Here is a 26,346-nt window from a genome sequence, read left to right on the forward strand (position 1 = left end):
TATAGTCTGATTTATCCTCATGTTGGTTTGTTTTATAGCTGATTTATCCTCATGTTGGTTTGTTTTATAGTCTGATTTATCCTCATGTTGGTTTGTTTTATAGTCTGATTTATCCTCATGTTGGTTTGTTTTATAGTCTGATTTATCCTCATGTTGGTTTGTTTTATAGCTGATTTATCCTCATGTTGGTTTGTTTTATAACTGATTTATCCTCATGTTGGTTTGTTTTATACCTGATTTATCCTCATGTTGGTTTGTTTTATACCTGATTTATCCTCATGTTGGTTTGTTTTATAGCTGATTTATCCTCATGTTGGTTTGTTTTATAGTCTGATTTATCCTCATGTTGGTTTGTTTTATAGTCTGATTTATCCTCATGTTGGTTTGTTTTATAGCTGATTTATCCTCATGTTGGTTTGTTTTATAGCTGATTTATCCTCATGTTGGTTTGTTTTATAGCTGATTTATCCTCATGTTGGTTTGTTTTATAGTCTGATTTATCCTCATGTTGGTTTGTTTTATAGCTGATTTATCCTCATGTTGGTTTGTTTTATAGTCTGATTTATCCTCATGTTGGTTTGTTTTATAGCTGATTTATCCTCATGTTGGTTTGTTTTATAGCTGATTTATCCTCATGTTGGTTTGTTTTATAGTCTGATTTATCCTCATGTTGGTTTGTTTTATAGTCTGATTTATCCTCATGTTGGTTTGTTTTATAGTCTGATTTATCCTCATGTTGGTTTGTTTTATAGTCTGATTTATCCTCATGTTGGTTTGTTTTATAGCTGATTTATCCTCATGTTGGTTTGTTTTATAGCTGATTTATCCTCATGTTGGTTTGTTTTATACCTGATTTATCCTCATGTTGGTTTGTTTTATAGCTGATTTATCCTCATGTTGGTTTGTTTTATAGCTGATTTATCCTCATGTTGGTTTGTTTTATAACTGATTTATCCTCATGTTGGTTTGTTTTATAACTGATTTATCCTCATGTTGGTTTGTTTTATAACTGATTTATCCTCATGTTGGTTTGTTTTATAGTCTGATTTATCCTCATGTTGGTTTGTTTTATAGCTGATTTATCCTCATGTTGGTTTGTTTTATAACTGATTTATCCTCATGTTGGTTTGTTTTATAGTCTGATTTATCCTCATGTTGGTTTGTTTTATAGTCTGATTTATCCTCATGTTGGTTTGTTTTATAACTGATTTATCCTCATGTTGGTTTGTTTTATAGCTGATTTATCCTCATGTTGGTTTGTTTTATAGTCTGATTTATCCTCATGTTGGTTTGTTTTATAGCTGATTTATCCTCATGTTGGTTTGTTTTATAGTCTGATTTATCCTCATGTTGGTTTGTTTTATAGCTGATTTATCCTCATGTTGGTTTGTTTTATAGCTGATTTATCCTCATGTTGGTTTGTTTTATAGCTGATTTATCCTCATGTTGGTTTGTTTTATAGCTGATTTATCCTCATGTTGGTTTGTTTTATAGTCTGATTTATCCTCATGTTGGTTTGTTTTATAGCTGATTTATCCTCATGTTGGTTTGTTTTATAGCTGATTTATCCTCAGGTTGGTTTGTTTTATAGCTGATTTATCCTCATGTTGGTTTGTTTTATAGCTGATTTATCCTCATGTTGGTTTGTTTTATAGTCTGATTTATCCTCATGTTGGTTTGTTTTATAGCTGATTTATCCTCATGTTGGTTTGTTTTATAGTCTGATTTATCCTCATGTTGGTTTGTTTTATAGCTGATTTATCCTCATGTTGGTTTGTTTTATAGTCTGATTTATCCTCATGTTGGTTTGTTTTATAGTCTGATTTATCCTCATGTTGGTTTGTTTTATAGCTGATTTATCCTCATGTTGGTTTGTTTTATAGCTGATTTATCCTCATGTTGGTTTGTTTTATACCTGATTTATCCTCATGTTGGTTTGTTTTATAGCTGATTTATCCTCATGTTGGTTTGTTTTATAGCTGATTTATCCTCATGTTGGTTTGTTTTATAACTGATTTATCCTCATGTTGGTTTGTTTTATAACTGATTTATCCTCATGTTGGTTTGTTTTATAACTGATTTATCCTCATGTTGGTTTGTTTTATAGTCTGATTTATCCTCATGTTGGTTTGTTTTATAGCTGATTTATCCTCATGTTGGTTTGTTTTATAACTGATTTATCCTCATGTTGGTTTGTTTTATAGTCTGATTTATCCTCATGTTGGTTTGTTTTATAGTCTGATTTATCCTCATGTTGGTTTGTTTTATAACTGATTTATCCTCATGTTGGTTTGTTTTATAGCTGATTTATCCTCATGTTGGTTTGTTTTATAGTCTGATTTATCCTCATGTTGGTTTGTTTTGTAGCTGATTTATCCTCATGTTGGTTTGTTTTATAGTCTGATTTATCCTCATGTTGGTTTGTTTTATAGCTGATTTATCCTCATGTTGGTTTGTTTTATAGCTGATTTATCCTCATGTTGGTTTGTTTTATAGCTGATTTATCCTCATGTTGGTTTGTTTTATAGCTGATTTATCCTCATGTTGGTTTGTTTTATAGTCTGATTTATCCTCATGTTGGTTTGTTTTATAGCTGATTTATCCTCATGTTGGTTTGTTTTATAGCTGATTTATCCTCATGTTGGTTTGTTTTATAGCTGATTTATCCTCATGTCGGTTTGTTTTATAGCTGATTTATCCTCATGTTGGTTTGTTTTATAGCTGATTTATCCTCATGTTGGTTTGTTTTATAGCTGATTTATCCTCATGTTGGTTTGTTTTATAGCTGATTTATCCTCATGTTGGTTTGTTTTATAGCTGATTTATCCTCATGTTGGTTTGTTTTATAACTGATTTATCCTCATGTTGGTTTGTTTTATAGCTGATTTATCCTCATGTTGGTTTGTTTTATAGCTGATTTATCCTCATGTTGGTTTGTTTTATACCTGATTTATCCTCATGTTGGTTTGTTTTATAGCTGATTTATCCTCATGTTGGTTTGTTTTATAGCTGATTTATCCTCATGTTGGTTTGTTTTATAACTGATTTATCCTCATGTTGGTTTGTTTTATAACTGATTTATCCTCATGTTGGTTTGTTTTATAACTGATTTATCCTCATGTTGGTTTGTTTTATAGTCTGATTTATCCTCATGTTGGTTTGTTTTATAGTCTGATTTATCCTCATGTTGGTTTGTTTTATAGTCTGATTTATCCTCATGTTGGTTTGTTTTATAGCTGATTTATCCTCATGTTGGTTTGTTTTATAGTCTGATTTATCCTCATGTTGGTTTGTTTTATAGTCTGATTTATCCTCATGTTGGTTTGTTTTATACCTGATTTATCCTCATGTTGGTTTGTTTTATAGCTGATTTATCCTCATGTTGGTTTGTTTTATAGTCTGATTTATCCTCATGTTGGTTTGTTTTATAGCTGATTTACCCTCATGTTGGTTTGTTTTATAGCTGATTTATCCTCATGTTGGTTTGTTTTATAGTCTGATTTATCCTCATGTTGGTTTGTTTTATAGCTGATTTATCCTCATGTTGGTTTGTTTTATAGTCTGATTTATCCTCATGTTGGTTTGTTTTATAGTTGATTTATCCTCATGTTGGTTTGTTTTATAGTCTGATTTATCCTCATGTTGGTTTGTTTTATAGCTGATTTATCCTCATGTTGGTTTGTTTTATAGTCTGATTTATCCTCATGTTGGTTTGTTTTATAGTCTGATTTATCCTCATGTTGGTTTGTTTTATAGTCTGATTTATCCTCATGTTGGTTTGTTTTATAGCTGATTTATCCTCATGTTGGTTTGTTTTATAGCTGATTTATCCTCATGTTGGTTTGTTTTATAGCTGATTTATCCTCATGTTGGTTTGTTTTATAGTCTGATTTATCCTCATGTTGGTTTGTTTTATAGCTGATTTATCCTCATGTTGGTTTGTTTTATAGTCTGATTTATCCTCATGTTGGTTTGTTTTATAGCTGATTTATCCTCATGTTGGTTTGTTTTATAGCTGATTTATCCTCATGTTGGTTTGTTTTATAGTCTGATTTATCCTCATGTTGGTTTGTTTTATAGTCTGATTTATCCTCATGTTGGTTTGTTTTATAGTCTGATTTATCCTCATGTTGGTTTGTTTTATAGTCTGATTTATCCTCATGTTGGTTTGTTTTATAGCTGATTTATCCTCATGTTGGTTTGTTTTATAGCTGATTTATCCTCATGTTGGTTTGTTTTATACCTGATTTATCCTCATGTTGGTTTGTTTTATAGCTGATTTATCCTCATGTTGGTTTGTTTTATAGCTGATTTATCCTCATGTTGGTTTGTTTTATAACTGATTTATCCTCATGTTGGTTTGTTTTATAACTGATTTATCCTCATGTTGGTTTGTTTTATAACTGATTTATCCTCATGTTGGTTTGTTTTATAGTCTGATTTATCCTCATGTTGGTTTGTTTTATAGCTGATTTATCCTCATGTTGGTTTGTTTTATAACTGATTTATCCTCATGTTGGTTTGTTTTATAGTCTGATTTATCCTCATGTTGGTTTGTTTTATAGTCTGATTTATCCTCATGTTGGTTTGTTTTATAACTGATTTATCCTCATGTTGGTTTGTTTTATAGCTGATTTATCCTCATGTTGGTTTGTTTTATAGTCTGATTTATCCTCATGTTGGTTTGTTTTATAGCTGATTTATCCTCATGTTGGTTTGTTTTATAGTCTGATTTATCCTCATGTTGGTTTGTTTTATAGCTGATTTATCCTCATGTTGGTTTGTTTTATAGCTGATTTATCCTCATGTTGGTTTGTTTTATAGCTGATTTATCCTCATGTTGGTTTGTTTTATAGCTGATTTATCCTCATGTTGGTTTGTTTTATAGTCTGATTTATCCTCATGTTGGTTTGTTTTATAGCTGATTTATCCTCATGTTGGTTTGTTTTATAGCTGATTTATCCTCAGGTTGGTTTGTTTTATAGCTGATTTATCCTCATGTTGGTTTGTTTTATAGCTGATTTATCCTCATGTTGGTTTGTTTTATAGTCTGATTTATCCTCATGTTGGTTTGTTTTATAGCTGATTTATCCTCATGTTGGTTTGTTTTATAGTCTGATTTATCCTCATGTTGGTTTGTTTTATAGCTGATTTATCCTCATGTTGGTTTGTTTTATAGTCTGATTTATCCTCATGTTGGTTTGTTTTATAGTCTGATTTATCCTCATGTTGGTTTGTTTTATAGCTGATTTATCCTCATGTTGGTTTGTTTTATAGCTGATTTATCCTCATGTTGGTTTGTTTTATACCTGATTTATCCTCATGTTGGTTTGTTTTATAGCTGATTTATCCTCATGTTGGTTTGTTTTATAGCTGATTTATCCTCATGTTGGTTTGTTTTATAACTGATTTATCCTCATGTTGGTTTGTTTTATAACTGATTTATCCTCATGTTGGTTTGTTTTATAACTGATTTATCCTCATGTTGGTTTGTTTTATAGTCTGATTTATCCTCATGTTGGTTTGTTTTATAGCTGATTTATCCTCATGTTGGTTTGTTTTATAACTGATTTATCCTCATGTTGGTTTGTTTTATAGTCTGATTTATCCTCATGTTGGTTTGTTTTATAGTCTGATTTATCCTCATGTTGGTTTGTTTTATAACTGATTTATCCTCATGTTGGTTTGTTTTATAGCTGATTTATCCTCATGTTGGTTTGTTTTATAGTCTGATTTATCCTCATGTTGGTTTGTTTTATAGCTGATTTATCCTCATGTTGGTTTGTTTTATAGTCTGATTTATCCTCATGTTGGTTTGTTTTATAGCTGATTTATCCTCATGTTGGTTTGTTTTATAGCTGATTTATCCTCATGTTGGTTTGTTTTATAGCTGATTTATCCTCATGTTGGTTTGTTTTATAGCTGATTTATCCTCATGTTGGTTTGTTTTATAGTCTGATTTATCCTCATGTTGGTTTGTTTTATAGCTGATTTATCCTCATGTTGGTTTGTTTTGTAGCTGATTTATCCTCATGTTGGTTTGTTTTATAGTCTGATTTATCCTCATGTTGGTTTGTTTTATAGTCTGATTTATCCTCATGTTGGTTTGTTTTATAGCTGATTTATCCTCATGTTGGTTTGTTTTATAGCTGATTTATCCTCATGTTGGTTTGTTTTATAGTCTGATTTATCCTAATGTTGGTTTGTTTTATAGCTGATTTACCCTCATGTTGGTTTGTTTTATAGCTGATTTATCCTCATGTTGGTTTGTTTTATAGTCTGATTTATCCTCATGTTGGTTTGTTTTATAGCTGATTTATCCTCATGTTGGTTTGTTTTATAGTCTGATTTATCCTCATGTTGGTTTGTTTTATAGTTGATTTATCCTCATGTTGGTTTGTTTTATAGTCTGATTTATCCTCATGTTGGTTTGTTTTATAGCTGATTTATCCTCATGTTGGTTTGTTTTATAGTCTGATTTATCCTCATGTTGGTTTGTTTTATAGTCTGATTTATCCTCATGTTGGTTTGTTTTATAGTCTGATTTATCCTCATGTTGGTTTGTTTTATAGCTGATTTATCCTCATGTTGGTTTGTTTTATAGCTGATTTATCCTCATGTTGGTTTGTTTTATAGCTGATTTATCCTCATGTTGGTTTGTTTTATAGTCTGATTTATCCTCATGTTGGTTTGTTTTATAGCTGATTTATCCTCATGTTGGTTTGTTTTATAGTCTGATTTATCCTCATGTTGGTTTGTTTTATAGCTGATTTATCCTCATGTTGGTTTGTTTTATAGCTGATTTATCCTCATGTTGGTTTGTTTTATAGTCTGATTTATCCTCATGTTGGTTTGTTTTATAGTCTGATTTATCCTCATGTTGGTTTGTTTTATAGTCTGATTTATCCTCATGTTGGTTTGTTTTATAGTCTGATTTATCCTCATGTTGGTTTGTTTTATAGCTGATTTATCCTCATGTTGGTTTGTTTTATAGCTGATTTATCCTCATGTTGGTTTGTTTTATACCTGATTTATCCTCATGTTGGTTTGTTTTATAGCTGATTTATCCTCATGTTGGTTTGTTTTATAGCTGATTTATCCTCATGTTGGTTTGTTTTATAACTGATTTATCCTCATGTTGGTTTGTTTTATAACTGATTTATCCTCATGTTGGTTTGTTTTATAACTGATTTATCCTCATGTTGGTTTGTTTTATAGTCTGATTTATCCTCATGTTGGTTTGTTTTATAGCTGATTTATCCTCATGTTGGTTTGTTTTATAACTGATTTATCCTCATGTTGGTTTGTTTTATAGTCTGATTTATCCTCATGTTGGTTTGTTTTATAGTCTGATTTATCCTCATGTTGGTTTGTTTTATAACTGATTTATCCTCATGTTGGTTTGTTTTATAGCTGATTTATCCTCATGTTGGTTTGTTTTATAGTCTGATTTATCCTCATGTTGGTTTGTTTTATAGCTGATTTATCCTCATGTTGGTTTGTTTTATAGTCTGATTTATCCTCATGTTGGTTTGTTTTATAGCTGATTTATCCTCATGTTGGTTTGTTTTATAGCTGATTTATCCTCATGTTGGTTTGTTTTATAGCTGATTTATCCTCATGTTGGTTTGTTTTATAGCTGATTTATCCTCATGTTGGTTTGTTTTATAGTCTGATTTATCCTCATGTTGGTTTGTTTTATAGCTGATTTATCCTCATGTTGGTTTGTTTTATAGCTGATTTATCCTCAGGTTGGTTTGTTTTATAGCTGATTTATCCTCATGTTGGTTTGTTTTATAGCTGATTTATCCTCATGTTGGTTTGTTTTATAGTCTGATTTATCCTCATGTTGGTTTGTTTTATAGCTGATTTATCCTCATGTTGGTTTGTTTTATAGTCTGATTTATCCTCATGTTGGTTTGTTTTATAGCTGATTTATCCTCATGTTGGTTTGTTTTATAGTCTGATTTATCCTCATGTTGGTTTGTTTTATAGTCTGATTTATCCTCATGTTGGTTTGTTTTATAGCTGATTTATCCTCATGTTGGTTTGTTTTATAGCTGATTTATCCTCATGTTGGTTTGTTTTATACCTGATTTATCCTCATGTTGGTTTGTTTTATAGCTGATTTATCCTCATGTTGGTTTGTTTTATAGCTGATTTATCCTCATGTTGGTTTGTTTTATAACTGATTTATCCTCATGTTGGTTTGTTTTATAACTGATTTATCCTCATGTTGGTTTGTTTTATAACTGATTTATCCTCATGTTGGTTTGTTTTATAGTCTGATTTATCCTCATGTTGGTTTGTTTTATAGCTGATTTATCCTCATGTTGGTTTGTTTTATAACTGATTTATCCTCATGTTGGTTTGTTTTATAGTCTGATTTATCCTCATGTTGGTTTGTTTTATAGTCTGATTTATCCTCATGTTGGTTTGTTTTATAACTGATTTATCCTCATGTTGGTTTGTTTTATAGCTGATTTATCCTCATGTTGGTTTGTTTTATAGTCTGATTTATCCTCATGTTGGTTTGTTTTATAGCTGATTTATCCTCATGTTGGTTTGTTTTATAGTCTGATTTATCCTCATGTTGGTTTGTTTTATAGCTGATTTATCCTCATGTTGGTTTGTTTTATAGCTGATTTATCCTCATGTTGGTTTGTTTTATAGCTGATTTATCCTCATGTTGGTTTGTTTTATAGCTGATTTATCCTCATGTTGGTTTGTTTTATAGTCTGATTTATCCTCATGTTGGTTTGTTTTATAGCTGATTTATCCTCATGTTGGTTTGTTTTGTAGCTGATTTATCCTCATGTTGGTTTGTTTTATAGTCTGATTTATCCTCATGTTGGTTTGTTTTATAGTCTGATTTATCCTCATGTTGGTTTGTTTTATAGCTGATTTATCCTCATGTTGGTTTGTTTTATAGCTGATTTATCCTCATGTTGGTTTGTTTTATAGCTGATTTATCCTCATGTTGGTTTGTTTTATAGTCTGATTTATCCTCATGTTGGTTTGTTTTATAGTCTGATTTATCCTCATGTCGGTTTGTTTTATAGCTGATTTATCCTCATGTTGGTTTGTTTTATAGCTGATTTATCCTCATGTTGGTTTGTTTTATAGTCCGATTTATCCTCATGTTGGTTTGTTTTATAGTCCGATTTATCCTCATGTTGGTTTGTTTTATAGTCCGATTTATCCTCATGTTGGTTTGTTTTATAGCTGATTTATCCTCATGTTGGTTTGTTTTATAGTCTGATTTATCCTCATGTTGGTTTGTTTTATAGCTGATTTATCCTCATGTTGGTTTGTTTTATAGCTGATTTATCCTCATGTTGGTTTGTTTTATAGCTGATTTATCCTCATGTTGGTTTGTTTTATAGCTGATTTATCCTCATGTTGGTTTGTTTTATAGTCTGATTTATCCTCATGTTGGTTTGTTTTATAGCTGATTTATCCTCATGTTGGTTTGTTTTATAGCTGATTTATCCTCATGTTGGTTTGTTTTATAGTCTGATTTATCCTCATGTTGGTTTGTTTTATAGCTGATTTATCCTCATGTTGGTTTGTTTTATAGCTGATTTATCCTCATGTTGGTTTGTTTTATAGTTGATTTATCCTCATGTTGGTTTGTTTTATAGCTGATTTATCCTCATGTTGGTTTGTTTTATAGTCTGATTTATCCTCATGTTGGTTTGTTTTATAGCTGATTTATCCTCATGTTGGTTTGTTTTATAGCTGATTTATCCTCATGTTGGTTTGTTTTATAGCTGATTTATCCTCATGTTGGTTTGTTTTATAGCTGATTTATCCTCATGTTGGTTTGTTTTATAGCTGATTTATCCTCATGTTGGTTTGTTTTATAGTCTGATTTATCCTCATGTTGGTTTGTTTTATAGTCTGATTTATCCTCATGTTGGTTTGTTTTATAGTCTGATTTATCCTCATATTGGTTTGTTTTATAGTCTGATTTATCCTCATGTTGGTTTGTTTTATAGCTGATTTATCCTCATGTTGGTTTGTTTTATAGCTGATTTATCCTCATGTTGGTTTGTTTTATAGCTGATTTATCCTCATGTTGGTTTGTTTTATAGCTGATTTATCCTCATGTTGGTTTGTTTTATAGTCCGATTTATCCTCATGTTGGTTTGTTTTATAGTCCGATTTATCCTCATGTTGGTTTGTTTTATAGTCCGATTTATCCTCATGTTGGTTTGTTTTATAGCTGATTTATCCTCATGTTGGTTTGTTTTATAGCTGATTTATCCTCATGTTGGTTTGTTTTATAGCTGATTTATCCTCATGTTGGTTTGTTTTATAGTCTGATTTATCCTCATATTGGTTTGTTTTATAGCTGATTTATCCTCATGTTGGTTTGTTTTATAGCTGATTTATCCTCATGTTGGTTTGTTTTATAGTCTGATTTATCCTCATGTTGGTTTGTTTTATAGCTGATTTATCCTCATGTTGGTTTGTTTTATAGCTGATTTATCCTCATGTTGGTTTGTTTTATAGTTGATTTATCCTCATGTTGGTTTGTTTTATAGCTGATTTATCCTCATGTTGGTTTGTTTTATAGTCTGATTTATCCTCATGTTGGTTTGTTTTATAGCTGATTTATCCTCATGTTGGTTTGTTTTATAGCTGATTTATCCTCATGTTGGTTTGTTTTATAGCTGATTTATCGTCATGTTGGTTTGTTTTATAGCTGATTTATCGTCATGTTGGTTTGTTTTATAGCTGATTTATCCTCATGTTGGTTTGTTTTATAGCTGATTTATCCTCATGTTGGTTTGTTTTATAGCTGATTTATCCTCATGTTGGTTTGTTTTATAGTCTGATTTATCCTCATGTTGGTTTGTTTTATAGCTGATTTATCCTCATGTTGGTTTGTTTTATAGCTGATTTATCCTCATGTTGGTTTGTTTTATAGCTGATTTATCCTCATGTTGGTTTGTTTTATAGTCTGATTTATCCTCATGTTGGTTTGTTTTATAGCTGATTTATCCTCATGTTGGTTTGTTTTGTAGCTGATTTATCCTCATGTTGGTTTGTTTTATAGTCTGATTTATCCTCATGTTGGTTTGTTTTATAGCTGATTTATCCTCATGTTGGTTTGTTTTATAGCTGATTTATCCTCATGTTGGTTTGTTTTATAGCTGATTTATCCTAATGTTGGTTTGTTTTATAGCTGATTTATCCTCATGTTGGTTTGTTTTATAGCTGATTTATCCTCATGTTGGTTTGTTTTATAGTCTGATTTATCCTCATGTTGGTTTGTTTTATAGTCTGATTTATCCTCATGTTGGTTTGTTTTATAGTCTGATTTATCCTCATGTTGGTTTGTTTTATAGTCTGATTTATCCTCATGTTGGTTTGTTTTATAGTCTGATTCATCCTCATGTTGGTTTGTTTTATAGCTGATTTATCCTCATGTTGGTTTGTTTTATAGTCTGATTTATCCTCATGTTGGTTTGTTTTATAGCTGATTTATCCTCATGTTGGTTTGTTTTATAGCTGATTTATCCTCATGTTGGTTTGTTTTATAGTCTGATTTATCCTCATTTTGGTTTGTTTTATAGCTGATTTATCCTCATGTTGGTTTGTTTTATAGCTGATTTATCCTCATGTTGGTTTGTTTTATAGCTGATTTATCCTCATGTTGGTTTGTTTTATAGTCTGATTTATCCTCATGTTGGTTTGTTTTATAGTCTGATTTATCCTCATGTTGGTTTGTTTTATAGTCTGATTCATCCTCATGTTGGTTTGTTTTATAGCTGATTTATCCTCATGTTGGTTTGTTTTATAGTCTGATTTATCCTCATGTTGGTTTGTTTTATAGCTGATTTATCCTCATGTTGGTTTGTTTTATAGCTGATTTATCCTCATGTTGGTTTGTTTTATAGTCTGATTTATCCTCATGTTGGTTTGTTTTATAGTCTGATTTATCCTCATGTTGGTTTGTTTTATAGCTGATTTATCCTCATGTTGGTTTGTTTTATAGTCTGATTTATCCTCATGTTGGTTTGTTTTATAGCTGATTTATCCTCATGTTGGTTTGTTTTATAACTGATTTATCCTCATGTTGGTTTGTTTTATAGCTGATTTATCCTCATGTTGGTTTGTTTTATAGCTGATTTATCCTCATGTTGGTTTGTTTTGTAGCTGATTTATCCTCATGTTGGTTTGTTTTATAGTCTGATTTATCCTCATGTTGGTTTGTTTTATAGCTGATTTATCCTCATGTTGGTTTGTTTTATAGCTGATTTATCCTCATGTTGGTTTGTTTTATAGCTGATTTATCCTCATGTTGGTTTGTTTTATAGCTGATTTATCCTCATGTTGGTTTGTTTTATAGTCTGATTTATCCTCATGTTGGTTTGTTTTATAGTCTGATTTATCCTCATGTTGGTTTGTTTTATAGTCTGATTTATCCTCATGTTGGTTTGTTTTATAGCTGATTTATCCTCATGTTGGTTTGTTTTATAGCTGATCTATCCTCATGTTGGTTTGTTTTATAGTTGATTTATCCTCATGTTGGTTTGTTTTATAGCTGATTTATCCTCATGTTGGTTTGTTTTATAGTCTGATTTATCCTCATGTTGGTTTGTTTTATAGCTGATTTATCCTCATGTTGGTTTGTTTTATAGCTGATTTATCCTCATGTTGGTTTGTTTTATAGCTGATTTATCCTCATGTTGGTTTGTTTTATAGTCTGATTTATCCTCATGTTGGTTTGTTTTATAGCTGATTTATCCTCATGTTGGTTTGTTTTATAGCTGATTTATCCTCATGTTGGTTTGTTTTATAGCTGATTTATCCTCATGTTGGTTTGTTTTATAGCTGATTTATCCTCATGTTGGTTTGTTTTATAGTCTGATTTATCCTCATGTTGGTTTGTTTTATAGCTGATTTATCCTCATGTTGGTTTGTTTTATAGTCTGATTTATCCTCATGTTGGTTTGTTTTATAGCTGATTTATCCTCATGTTGGTTTGTTTTATAGCTGATTTATCCTCATGTTGGTTTGTTTTATAGTCTGATTTATCCTCATGTTGGTTTGTTTTATAGTCTGATTTATCCTCATGTTGGTTTGTTTTATAGTCTGATTTATCCTCATGTTGGTTTGTTTTATAGTCTGATTTATCCTCATGTTGGTTTGTTTTATAGCTGATTTATCCTCATGTTGGTTTGTTTTATAGCTGATTTATCGTCATGTTGGTTTGTTTTATAGCTGATTTATCCTCATGTTGGTTTGTTTTATAGTCTGATTTATCCTCATGTTGGTTTGTTTTATAGTCTGATTTATCCTCATGTTGGTTTGTTTTATAGCTGATTTATCCTCATGTTGGTTTGTTTTATAGCTGATTTATCCTCATGTTGGTTTGTTTTATAGCTGATTTATCCTCATGTTGGTTTGTTTTATAGCTGATTTATCCTCATGTTGGTTTGTTTTATAGCTGATTTATCCTCATGTTGGTTTGTTTTATAGCTGATTTATCCTCATGTTGGTTTGTTTTATAGTTGATTTATCCTCATGTTGGTTTGTTTTATAGCTGATTTATCCTCATGTTGGTTTGTTTTATAGCTGATTTATCCTCATGTTGGTTTGTTTTATAGCTGATTTATCCTCATGTTGGTTTGTTTTATAGCTGATTTATCCTCATGTTGGTTTGTTTTATAGCTGATTTATCCTCATGTTGGTTTGTTTTATAGCTGATTTATCCTCATGTTGGTTTGTTTTATAGCTGATTTATCCTCATGTTGGTTTGTTTTATAGCTGATTTATCCTCATGTTGGTTTGTTTTATAGCTGATTTATCCTCATGTTGGTTTGTTTTATAGCTGATTTATCCTCATGTTGGTTTGTTTTATAGCTGATTTATCCTCATGTTGGTTTGTTTTATAGCTGATTTATCCTCATGTTGGTTTGTTTTATAGTCTGATTTATCCTCATGTTGGTTTGTTTTATAGCTGATTTATCCTCATGTTGGTTTGTTTTATAGTCTGATTTATCCTCATGTTGGTTTGTTTTATAGCTGATTTATCCTCATGTTGGTTTGTTTTATAGCTGATTTATCCTCATGTTGGTTTGTTTTATAGCTGATTTATCCTCATGTTGGTTTGTTTTATAGCTGATTTATCCTCATGTTGGTTTGTTTTATAGCTGATTTATCCTCATGTTGGTTTGTTTTATAACTGATTTATCCTCATGTTGGTTTGTTTTATAGCTGATTTATCCTCATGTTGGTTTGTTTTATAGCTGATTTATCCTCATGTTGGTTTGTTTTATAGCTGATTTATCCTCATGTTGGTTTGTTTTATAGTTGATTTATCCTCATGTTGGTTTGTTTTATAGCTGATTTATCCTCATGTTGGTTTGTTTTATAGCTGATTTATCCTCATGTTGGTTTGTTTTATAGCTGATTTATCCTCATGTTGGTTTGTTTTATAGCTGATTTATCCTCATGTTGGTTTGTTTTATAGCTGATTTATCCTCATGTTGGTTTGTTTTATAGCTGATTTATCCTCATGTTGGTTTGTTTTATAGTCTGATTTATCCTCATGTTGGTTTGTTTTATAGCTGATTTATCCTCATGTTGGTTTGTTTTATAGCTGATTTATCCTCATGTTGGTTTGTTTTATAGTCTGATTTATCCTCATGTTGGTTTGTTTTATAGCTGATTTATCCTCATGTTGGTTTGTTTTATAGCTGATTTATCCTCATGTTGGTTTGTTTTATAGCTGATTTATCCTCATGTTGGTTTGTTTTATAGCTGATTTATCCTCATGTTGGTTTGTTTTATAGTCTGATTTATCCTCATGTTGGTTTGTTTTATAGTCTGATTTATCCTCATGTTGGTTTGTTTTATAGTCTGATTTATCCTCATGTTGGTTTGTTTTATAGCTGATTTATCCTCATGTTGGTTTGTTTTATAGCTGATTTATCCTCATGTTGGTTTTTTTATAGCTGATTTATCCTCATGTTGGTTTGTTTTATAGCTGATTTATCCTCATGTTGGTTTGTTTTATAGCTGATTTATCCTCATGTTGGTTTGTTTTATAGCTGATTTATCCTCATGTTGGTTTGTTTTATAGCTGATTTATCCTCATGTTGGTTTGTTTTATAGCTGATTTATCCTCATGTTGGTTTGTTTTATAGCTGATTTATCCTCATGTTGGTTTGTTTTATATCTGATTTATCCTCATGTTGGTTTGTTTTATAGCTGATTTATCCTCATGTTGGTTTGTTTTATAGTCTGATTTATCCTCATGTTGGTTTGTTTTATAGTCTGATTTATCCTCATGTTGGTTTGTTTTATAGCTGATTTATCCTCATGTTTGTTTGTTTTATAGCTGATTTATCCTCATGTTGGTTTGTTTTATAGTCTGATTTATCCTCATGTTAGTTTGTTTTGTAGCTGATTTATCCTCATGTTGGTTTGTTCTATATTCTGATTTATGGTAATGTTTGTTTGGGATGCAGTGCTGGCATGAGGTTGGTTGGTCGTAGTATTTGTTAAAGGGTTAGTGAGTCTCAGAACCAGCTGCTTCAGGGTACTCTTTTCAGGGTTCAGTTCTTGGGTTTTCAGAGCCTTATATATGTGTCTCTCTCGCTCTCTGTCTTTCTCTCCTCCCGTCTCTCTCTCTCTCTCTTAGCGCCGTATTAAAGACATTTGAAAACAGAGTTGGACTTGTTGGAGTCATTTGGTGGCTTAAGCACACGTCTGACCCACCATCGACTTTGATTTCAACCAAACTGCAGCTTTAGTTTCTATTTTTCTGCTGTCTCCTCCCCGTTATGCCCACAACCAACAGTGGAGGCGCTGATCATATGTACATCATATGTACAGTCAACCGGCCCAGCCCACTGACCAGGGAGCATGTCTTCATGCATGCTCAGTAATCCAGGAAGGCTGAATCAGTTCATCTGGACACAACGTTTATTTTCAGAAACGTTTCATCATCATCTACGTGACCTCTTCAGTCTCACCTGACTGCAGGTACCCCACCCTTATCAACAATACAGTGACTGCAGGTACCCCCACCCTTATAAACAATACAGTGACTGCAGGTACCCCACCCTTATCAACAATACAGTGACTGCAGGTACCCCCACCCTTATAAACAATACAGTGACTGCAGGTACCCCCACCCTTATAAACAATACAGTGACTGCACCTGCAGTCACTGTATTGTTTATGTTTAAGACTGGTTATTCAGTTATTATGTTTAATACCGGTTATTCAGTTCTTATGTTTAAGACTGGGTATTCAGTTCTTATGTTTAAGCCCGGTTATTCAGTTCTTATGTTTAATACCGGTTATTCAGTTCTTATGTTTAAAACTGGGTATTCAGTTCTTATGTTTAAGACCGGTTATTCAGTTCTTATGTTTAAGACCGGTTATTCAGTTCTTATGTTTAAGACTGGTTATTCAGTTATTATGTTTAAGCCCGGTTATTCAGCTGGAGAGTGATGCGGTCTAGTTGAGCCATGTTACAGAATAACGTTCAGGCCTTATCAGTCAGTCATAAGCTACCGTCTGGTTTTAATTTCCCGTCATCATTCATTTTTGTACTGACTCCACATCTAATAAGGGGTTCACGGGTGGTGTTCTCATTATTTTATTGCTAAGTTTTCACTCAGACGGACAAGTAGGCTGCCTGCTAAGAACCGGGAGGAAGTTTTCACTCCATCAAATCACTTTTGTGTTTTTCTCTGGGATGACAAGCTGTTTCCATCACGGGTGTTTTTACAATTCTAATGCCGCGGCCTTATTGCCGTGATTGAAAAGGCAGACACACTGTTATTATCAGGGAAAGACAGAGAGGAAGACCCTGTTTTACTCTGAACTGGAGGTACGTTGGGTTTGGAGGAGGTCTGCATCGACTGGACTGATTACGTTGGTTTAACATTGACTTTCAACTTACCACACGATTACATATCTGACGTCCATAGCAGTGAGCTGTAGCGTTGTCCATCGTGTATTTCCTGCTCCCGCCCCTTTTTTCCTGTACGAGAAAGAGGAGCACAACACAAATTCAGATACTAACCAAGAGAAACCAACACAACTAGCGACTGTATTCAGAAAGCAATAGAAACAGAGTTCAAGACAGCTGCAAGGCGCCTTCAGTAAAATCGGTGCTAAAGTGTAAGTGTTAATATTCTCCTCGCTAGACAAAGTGATAGTCCTCTCCAGACCGGAGGAGGTTCTCTTCAGGGTTTGGGAGATGATCGCCTGTTTCCACTGATGCCAACCGTTGTCGATATCTCACTGTTGTAGGGGAAAAGGGAAAGGGTCGTTTCCATGGTGCTGAAGGAGCTTCCTGGTAAAAAGACACCCTCAGAAGGAAACACCCTCCTCACCGTGACAACCAAGGTTGGCATGACAACCGGCCACAAGAAGTGGCCAGAAAACGTCCTGGTTTGTTTGACAAGCGGCACTGCGCTGCATTTCCTCTGCATGTCTTTGCTTCGTAGCTGAGAAAACCTGACAACACAGCAGCTCCCACAACCACACGATGCTCACGTGAAGGACCAAACTGCTGCTTTTGCTTGTTTGTGCCCATTTACTACAAATGATGTAAACTTTACATTTCTTCCAGAGCACAGCACAGTGTTTGAGATATTCTAAATGTTTTTTCCCTCCCAGTAACACTTCATAATAACTACACACTATGAAGCATTAGTTACGTATTGCTAACTACTGAATTCCTCATTAGTAAAGCAAGACATGCACCAATGTTAGTGAGTGTGTCAATAGATGTTTTATAAATACTCATTAATACTACAATTCATGATTAAATCATGCACAAATGTACATGTAAATAGTGTGTTAATCATGTGCTTACACTTTCTAAGGATCTTATGATACTGTGACGTGGTCAAATAATGGACTTCTCAGCAAACCTTTCAGAGTTAACAAGCAAGCTTTTAATGACCGCAAGTCAAGCCAGTCATAAGCTAGACACAAGTTAGTACTGGTCTCAGCTTGATCCTTTTCTTGGCCACAGAAGCGACCTTATCTATTTGCCTACTCTTTACCCTCATGGTGGGAAATAGCATGTTGTCTAATACAACTTCTCTCGTAACGTCCCCATTACCTTCCACTACATCCCCGCTATCTGTAACAGATATGCCCGTTTTTAACATGTTCAATATCCCACAACGTAACCAAAACATCGACACTTCAGTCGCATCGTGGGTAATATGCAAATGAACTTGGAGCAGGAACACCCTAGTAGAATTCGCCACACTATTTTAGACTTTTGTGAGTCTCAAGGTGCTGCTGGCCTTTCAGACTTATGTGTAAATGCTTTGTGAGGCCTAGATAGTGAGGCCTAGATGAGCTATACAAATAAAATTGATTTGATTTGATTATATTTCGTTATTATAAAATGTTACCGAGAAATCAGTTCCCACCTAAAAAACTCCCATATGCTCCAGACAATGGTTGGGAGTAATTTAAACACTATTCGATTTGTAGTAGATGGGTTAAAACATTTAAAAGTAAACACCGAGATGCTCACCAACAGTATTTAGCTAGCCAGCTGGCTAACATTGACATGCTAGCTGCACGTTGCTCACAGTTGGCTCAGGTGGCTAAACAGCTAACTGGTCAGTTTCGTTAAGTGGGCCGAGGTTGTAGTTTAACAATCAAAACACCTTAACACGCATTGATTTGTAGAAAGGCCGGATGCTGCTGACAGGAAATGAACCATCATCGGCCATTTTAACAGACTGTGTTTCTACAAGTGATTGTCGCATGTTTTTACTTTAATTTTGCAACCAACATCTCTTGTCTTTATGGACCAATAAAGTTGTAATTATCAAAACACAGTCATTTTGTTTAGAAATCAGTCTATTTGATGACTTTGAATCCCATTTAGTGTAAATATGGATCAGAGTTATATTTGAATAACTCTCTTTGAATAACAGATATAATATGCAGGAGGGTTGACCACTTCTAATCCTGGCACACAATTTGAAATAAAAAAGTTTACAGATTCAGACAAAAATCCATTCATCCCCATGACATAAAATAAAATAAAATATTCTATATATAAATATTCTGGAGAACGACTGTCACCTTAAGATCATTATTTTATATATTCATAGAGAAATAAAGAGGATCAAGTCAGTGGAAATATTTTTATCAACCGAACACCAATGTACTACTACTACTACTACTACTACCTGTTAGCTGTCGCCACAGCGGATCGTCCGCTTCCATCTCTTCCTGTCCTCTGCATCTTCCTCTGTCACACCAGCCACCTGCATGTCCTCCCTCACCACATCCATAAACCTCCTCTGTGGCCTTCCTCTTCTCCTCTTCCCTGGCAGCTCCATATTCAGCATCTCTCTCCCAATATACCCAGCATCTCTCCTCCACACATGTCCAAGACATCTCAATCTTGTCTCTCTTGCTCTGTCTCCAAACCGTCCAACCTGAGCTGTCCCTCTAATATACTCGTTCCTAATCCTGTCCTTCTTCATCACTCCCAATGAAAATCTTATCATCTTCATCTCTGCCACCTCCAGCTCCACCTCCTGTCTCTTCATCAGTGCCACTGTCTCCACACCATACAACATAGCGGGTCTCACTACCATCCTGTAAACCTTCCCTTTAACTCTTGCTGGTACCCTTCTGTCACACATCACTCCTGACACTCTTCTCCACCCACTCCACCCTGCCTGCACTCTCTTCTTCACCTCTCTACTGCACTCCCCGTTACTTTGGACAGTTGACCCCAAGTATTTAAACTCGTATACCTTCATCACCTCTACTTCTTGCATCCTCACCATTCCACTGTCCTCCCTCTCATTTACACATAGGTATTCCGTCTTGCTCCTACTGACTTTCATTCCTCTTCTCTCCAGTGCATACCTCCACCTCTCCAGGCTCTCCTCCACCTGCACCCTACTCTCACTACAGATCACAATGTCATCTGCAAACATCATCGTCCATGGAGACTCCTGCCTGATCTCATCCGTCAACCTGTCCATCACCATTGCAAACAAGAAAGGGCTCAGAGCCGATCCTTGATGTAATCCCACCTCCACCTTGAACCCACCTGTCATTCCAACTGCACACCTCACCACTGTCACACTGCCCTCATACATATCCTGCACCACTCCCACATACTTCTCTGCAACTCCTGACTTCCTCATACAATACCACACCTCCTCTCTCGGCACCCTGTCATATGCTTTCTCTAAATCTACAAAGGCACAACGTAACTGCTTCTGGCCTCCTCTATACTTCTCCATCAACATTCTCAAAGCAAACATCGCATCTGTGGTGCTCTTTCGTGGCATGAAACCATACTGCTGCTCGCTGATCATCACCTCTCCTCTTAACCTAGCTTCTATTACTCTTTCCCATATCTTCATGCTGTGGCTGATCAACTTTATACCTCTGTAGTCGCTACAGTTCTGCACATCACCCTTGTTCTTGAAAATCGGTACCAGTATGCTTCTTCTCCACTCCTCAGGCATCCTCTCACTTTCCAAGATTGTGTTAAACAATCTAGTTAAAAACCCCACAGTCATCTCTCCTAAACATCTCCATGCCTCCACAGGTATGTCATCAGGACCAACTGCCTTTCCACTCTTCATCCTCTTCATAGCTGCCCTCACTTCCTCCTTGCTAATCCACTGCACTTCCTGATTCACTATCCCTACATCATCCAACCTTCTCTCTCTAGCTCATTTTCTTCATTCATCAGCCCCTCAAAGTATTCCTTCCACCTTCTCAGCACACTCTCCTCACTTGTCAGCACATTTCCATCTCTATCCTTCATCACCCTAACTTGCTGCACATCCTTCCCAGCTCGGTCCCTCTGTCTAGCCAATCGGTACAAGTCCTTTTCTCCTTCCTTAGTGTCTAATCTGTCATACAACTCACCATACACCTTTTCCTTTGCCTTTGCCACCTCTCTCTTTGCTTTACGCTGCATCTCCTTGTACTCCTGTCTACTTTCTTCATCTCTCTGACTATCCCACTTCTTCTTTGCCAACCTCTTCCTCTGTATACTTTGCCGTACTTCCTCATTCCACCACCAAGTCTCCTTGTCTTCCTTCCTCTGTCCTGAAGACACACCAAGTACCTTCCTAGGTGTCTCCCTCACTATTTCTGCAGTGGTTGTCCAGCCATCTGGCAACCCTTCACTACCACCCAGTGCCTGTCTTAACTCCTGCCTGAACTCCACACAACAGTCTTCCTTCTTCTACTTCCACCATTTGATCCTTGGCTCTGCCTTCACTCGCTTCCTCTTCTTTGTCTCCAAAGTCATCCTACAGACCACCATCCGATGCTGCCTAGCTACGTTCTCCCCTGTCACCACCTTGCAGTCTCCAATCCCTTTTAGATGGCGCCTTCTACATAAGATATAGTCCACCTGTGTGCACTTTCCTCCACTCTTGTACGTCACCCTGTGTTCCTCCCTCTTCTTGAAATATGTATTCACCACAGCCATTTCCATCCTTTTCACAAAATCCACCACCAGCTGTCCTTCCACATTCCTCTCCTTGACACCATACCTGCCCATCACCTCCTCATCACCTCTGTTCCCTTCACCCACATGTCCATTGAAATCTGCTCCAATCCCCACTCTCCTCCTTGGGTACCCTCTCCACCAAGTCATCCAACTCACTCCAGAATTCTTCTTTCTCTTCCATCTCACACCCAACTTGCGGGGCATATGCGCTGATAACATTCATCAACACACCTTCGATTTCCAGGTTCATACTCATCACTCTGCCTGACACTCTCTTCACCTCCAGCACACTCTTGACATACTCTTCCTTCAGAATTACCCCTACCCCATTGTTCTCCCATCCGCACCATGGTAGAAGAGTTTGAAACCACCTCCGATGCTCCTGGCCTTAATCCCCTTCCACCTGGTCTCTTGCACACACAGCATGCCTACCTTTCTCCTCTCCATCATGTCAGCCAGCTCTCTCCCTTTACCAGTCATAGTGCCAACATTCAAAGTTCCGACTCTCACCTCCACACTCCTACCCTTCCTCCTCTCCTGCTGCCTCTGCACATGCCTTCCCCCTCTCCTCCTCCCATACCCAACAGTAGCATAATTTCCATTGGCACCCTGCTGGACAACAGTACCGGTGGCAGTCGTTGGTAACCCGGGCTTCGGCTGATCCGGTATGGAAATCTGATTTATGAACTGCATATTTGATTTTGCAAAGATTTTTCGCCGGATGCCCTTCCTGATGCAACCCTCCCCATTTGTCTGGGCTTGGGACCGGCACTAAGAATGCACTGGCTTGTGCATCCTCAGTGGCTGGGTGTTCAATCAAACACTATTAATACCTAATTTTCCCTGCAAACAAGATTTTTCAGTTCATTTCCAACAGTAGAGAATTTTGTCTTTCAAACGGATGACATCTTATTACGTCGAAAAAGTCGCCATGTCATTCGACTGTATGTTTCATCACTCTTGCAGGCGATAGTTTGTTGTCATTGTCAGTTGAAATGTAAATGAGATATGATCAACAGCAACAGTGACACTAAAAGAAGCCACTTCAATGTGATCTCTCAGAAATGAACCTGTAGGAGGCTTCGCTTTCCTTCCTGCACTCAAGCTGCATTGGATTACATAGAGAATGAAATGAATATGAACAGGATTACTCTGGTCAGATATGACGTGTGTGTGTGTGTGTGTGTGTGTGTGTGTGTGTGTGTGTGTGAAGTATGCATTAATTCAGCTTGCCCTCTCTGCTAGCTTTTCATTGTATTCAAAATTTTAAAACTTAATTGTAGTGTTAGTATTGAGTTTACTCCCCAGAGAAACTGGACAAGTCACTCACGTTTCCATGTGATAACTGGCAGGACTCCACGCTCTCGTCTGGGCCGGTCCAGAACATCCAAAGCATGCTCAGTGGTTGACATGTCTGGTAAGGATGCAGGCCACGGGAGATCTGGGACACTTTCAGCTGCCGGATGTTCAGTACAGATCCTTGCACCATGTTGCCGTGCGTTACAGTCCAGCATCCGCTCCCAGTGTGGGAAGATGGCGGCGTGAACTCACGTTTGCAGCAGCCTCACCCAGTACTGTCCATGCAGTGTCTTCGTCCACGTCTGCAATTGAAGTTTTGTCTTCGTTTGATGGCGGCGAGAGCTGGCGCTGGAAAATCCAAAACAAAGTTAAAAAAAAAAAAGTGTGGTTAAAAAATTTTTGTCAGTACATTTTGTCTTCTCTGAATCTTACAAATCCACAACTCTGAAATGAGGACGAGCATGTGTCGTGTGTTTTTAAGTGAGGAGGTGATACTAACGACATGGCTGTGGCTGACAGAAAGGCTCTGGGCAGCAGACGCCAGCGGTGCAGATGGCTGCTTCAAACGTCACCTGTGGTTTGGCTGGATGCGTGGATTAGGATTAGATCAGCCAGTCCACAGACCGTCTGTCATGGTATCAGGGGCTTCACGGCCACCGTCACACCAGTACATAGCCTTACAAATACACTGGTAACTGTACTGGGATACTGGAGTCCAGTATAGTCCAGGCAGATTTGTGAATATCGGCGTCCAGGTAGCATAGCGGTCTATTCCGTTGCCTGCCAACACGGGGGTCGCCGGTTCGAATCCCCGTGTTACCTCTGGCTTGGTCGGGCGTCCCTACAGACACAATTGGCCGTGTCTGCGGGTGGGAAGCCGGATGTGGGTATGTGTCCTGGTCGCTGCACTAGCGCCTCCTCTGGTCGGTCGGGGCACCTGTTCGCGGGGGAGGGGGAACTGGGGGGAATAGCGTGATCCTCCCACGTGCTACATCCCCCTGGTGAAACTCCTCACTGTCAGGGGAAAAGAAGCGGCTGGTGACTCCACCTGTATGGGAGGAGGCATGTGGTAGTCTGCAGCCCTCCTGGATCAGCAGAGGGGGTGGAGCAGAGACCGGGACGGCTCGGAAGAGTGGGGTAATTGGCCAAGTACAATTGGGGAGGAAAAGGGGGGGCAATCCCCCCCCCAAAAAAGAGATTTGTAAACATCTCATGGTTGCTGCAAAACAACATTGGTGTCTCTGAAGGCCACGAGTTCTGGAAAGAACTTTTCAAGTTTTCTTTCAAACCCGTCACGTTTGGTGATTGACGACTTCACATCTGCCCATTCGCTCGTTTCATCTGCATCGCGTGACAATGAGATGGGATCACTGACGTAAACGAGAAGGACAGATGGACAGGATGTGATGGGACGGTTCATAATCCAGATAACATCCAAACACGAACGGTGTCTGATGTTATGTGTGAAGAAATGCAGGACTGACGGGCTCAGATATTATGAAACACTTGACAAACATTCTAACTGCAAACAAACGTACAACCACATCAAACCAGCTGGGGGCCCTCTCTGCTGCAGCTGACTGGCAACAGCAAGGCGCTGTTTTGATTTGCATCATGTTTTTACTGGGCCTGCTAGCCTCACGTCTTCAAAAAACCCTCATGTCATGGTCTTTTAATGGTTTCCTCTGCTGACAGAGACACCTGCCCCCTGCTGGCTGTGGGTTTTATCTACTCTGATAAACAACTCTTCATTTCTGTCTGTCAGCTGGTGGGGGAACAGCAGGAGAGTCGTCCTTTGCTAAGTCCATCCATAGATGACTTCCTGTCTGAGAGCCGGATCGATGGTCCTGTGGTCCCGCCGCTCTCCTCCAGTACAGCAGGTAACCTCCATCTGTAATTAACACCTCCCTCCATCCTCCTCCAGGTTCCTCTCCTTCACCTCTCTTCTCCTCCTCCACCATGCCTATCAGTACCAGTGTGTACTGTGGTACTATGTTAGTCTGTTAGAGGTACTGTTGTGTGTGTACCATGTGTGTCAGTGTGTACTGTGGCACTATGTTAGTACTGTTAGAGGTACTGTTGTCTGTGTACCATGTGTATCAGTATGTACTGTGGTACTATGTTAGTACTGTTAGAGGTACTGTTGTATGTGTACCATGTGTATCAGTATGTATTGTGGTACTATGTTAGTACTGTTAGAGGTACTGTTGTCTGTGTACCATGTGTATTAGTATGTATTGTGGTACTATGTTAGTACTGTTAGAGGTACTGTTGCATGTGTACTATGTGTATCAGTATGTATTGTGGTACTATGTTAGTACTGTTACAGGTACTGTTTGTGTACCAGGTGTATCAGTATGTACTGTGGTGCTATGTTAGTACTGTAAGAGGTACTGTTGTCTGTGTACCATGTGTATCAGTATGTATTGTGGTACTATGTTAGTACTGTTAGAGGTACTGTTGTCTGTGTACCATGTGTATCAGTATGTACTGTGGTACTATGTTAGTGCTGTTAGAGGTACTGTTGTCTGTGTACCATGTGTATTAGTATGTATTGTGGTACTATGTTAGTACTGTTAGAGGTACTGTTGCATGTGTACTATGTGTATCAGTATGTATTGTGGTACTATGTTAGTACTGTTACAGGTACTGTTTGTGTGCCAGGTGTATCAGTATGTACTGTGGTGCTATGTTAGTACTGTAAGAGGTACTGTTGTCTGTGTACCATGTGTATCAGTATGTACTGTGGTACTATGTTAGTACTATTAGAGGTACTGTTGTCTGTGTACCATGTGTATCAGTATGTACTGTGGTACTATGTTAGTGCTGTTAGAGGTACTGTTGTCTGTGTACCATGTGTATCAGTATGTATTGTGGTACTATGTTAGTACTGTTACAGGTACTGTTGTATGTGTACCATGTGTATCAGTATGTATTGTGGTACTATGTTAGTACTGTTAGAGGTACTGTTTGTGTACCAGGTGTATCAGTATGTACTGTGGTGCTATGTTAGTACTGTAAGAGGTACTGTTTGTGTACCATGTGTATCAGTATGTACTGTGGTACTATGTTAGTACTATTAGAGGTACTGTTGTCTGTGTACCATGTGTATCAGTATGTACTGTGGTACTATGTTAGCACTATTAGAGGTACGGTTGTCTGTGTACCATGTGTATCAGTATGTACTGTGGTACTATGTTAGTATTATTAGAGGTACTTTTGTCTGTAGTCAGGATTTGATAAGAACCAGGTTCAGACTTGATGAAATATAAATAATACCCCCACCCCTCCCACCCACAGTTCTGTCCACAGCAGTAGACCTGGTGGACCTGAGTGAGCCAGGGGCGGGTGGTGGGAGTAGAGAGAGGAGGAAGGAGGTGGCCAGGAGGAGGCCTGAGGAGACAGAGCTGATCCAGGTGGAGGTGGAGCGCCCCGGCCTCCCCCTGAGTCCCCATTCCCCAGAAAGGAACTCACTGGACTCAGGTCAGTCCTAATACATGTCTACCAGTCTATATGTACTTGAATGGGGTTTTTCATTATGTGTT

The 26,346-nt window shown here is 36.7% G+C and overlaps 1 protein-coding gene across 1 annotated transcript in view; it reads left to right on the forward strand.

Annotated features, from left to right (window-relative positions):
• The window catches only part of pex5lb (peroxisomal biogenesis factor 5-like b), a 94,714-nt gene that overhangs the window by 19,023 nt on the left and 49,345 nt on the right, over positions 1-26,346 (forward strand). Inside the window, exons 2-3 of the mRNA XM_056292739.1 lie at positions 24,567-24,681; positions 26,102-26,284. Coding sequence (XP_056148714.1) covers positions 24,567-24,681; positions 26,102-26,284 — 298 coding nt within the window. The remainder of the gene's footprint in view (positions 1-24,566; positions 24,682-26,101; positions 26,285-26,346) is intronic.

The sequence above is a fragment of the Lampris incognitus genome, chromosome 14, assembly GCF_029633865.1.
Source record: "Lampris incognitus isolate fLamInc1 chromosome 14, fLamInc1.hap2, whole genome shotgun sequence".
Lineage (NCBI taxonomy): Eukaryota > Metazoa > Chordata > Actinopteri > Lampriformes > Lampridae > Lampris > Lampris incognitus.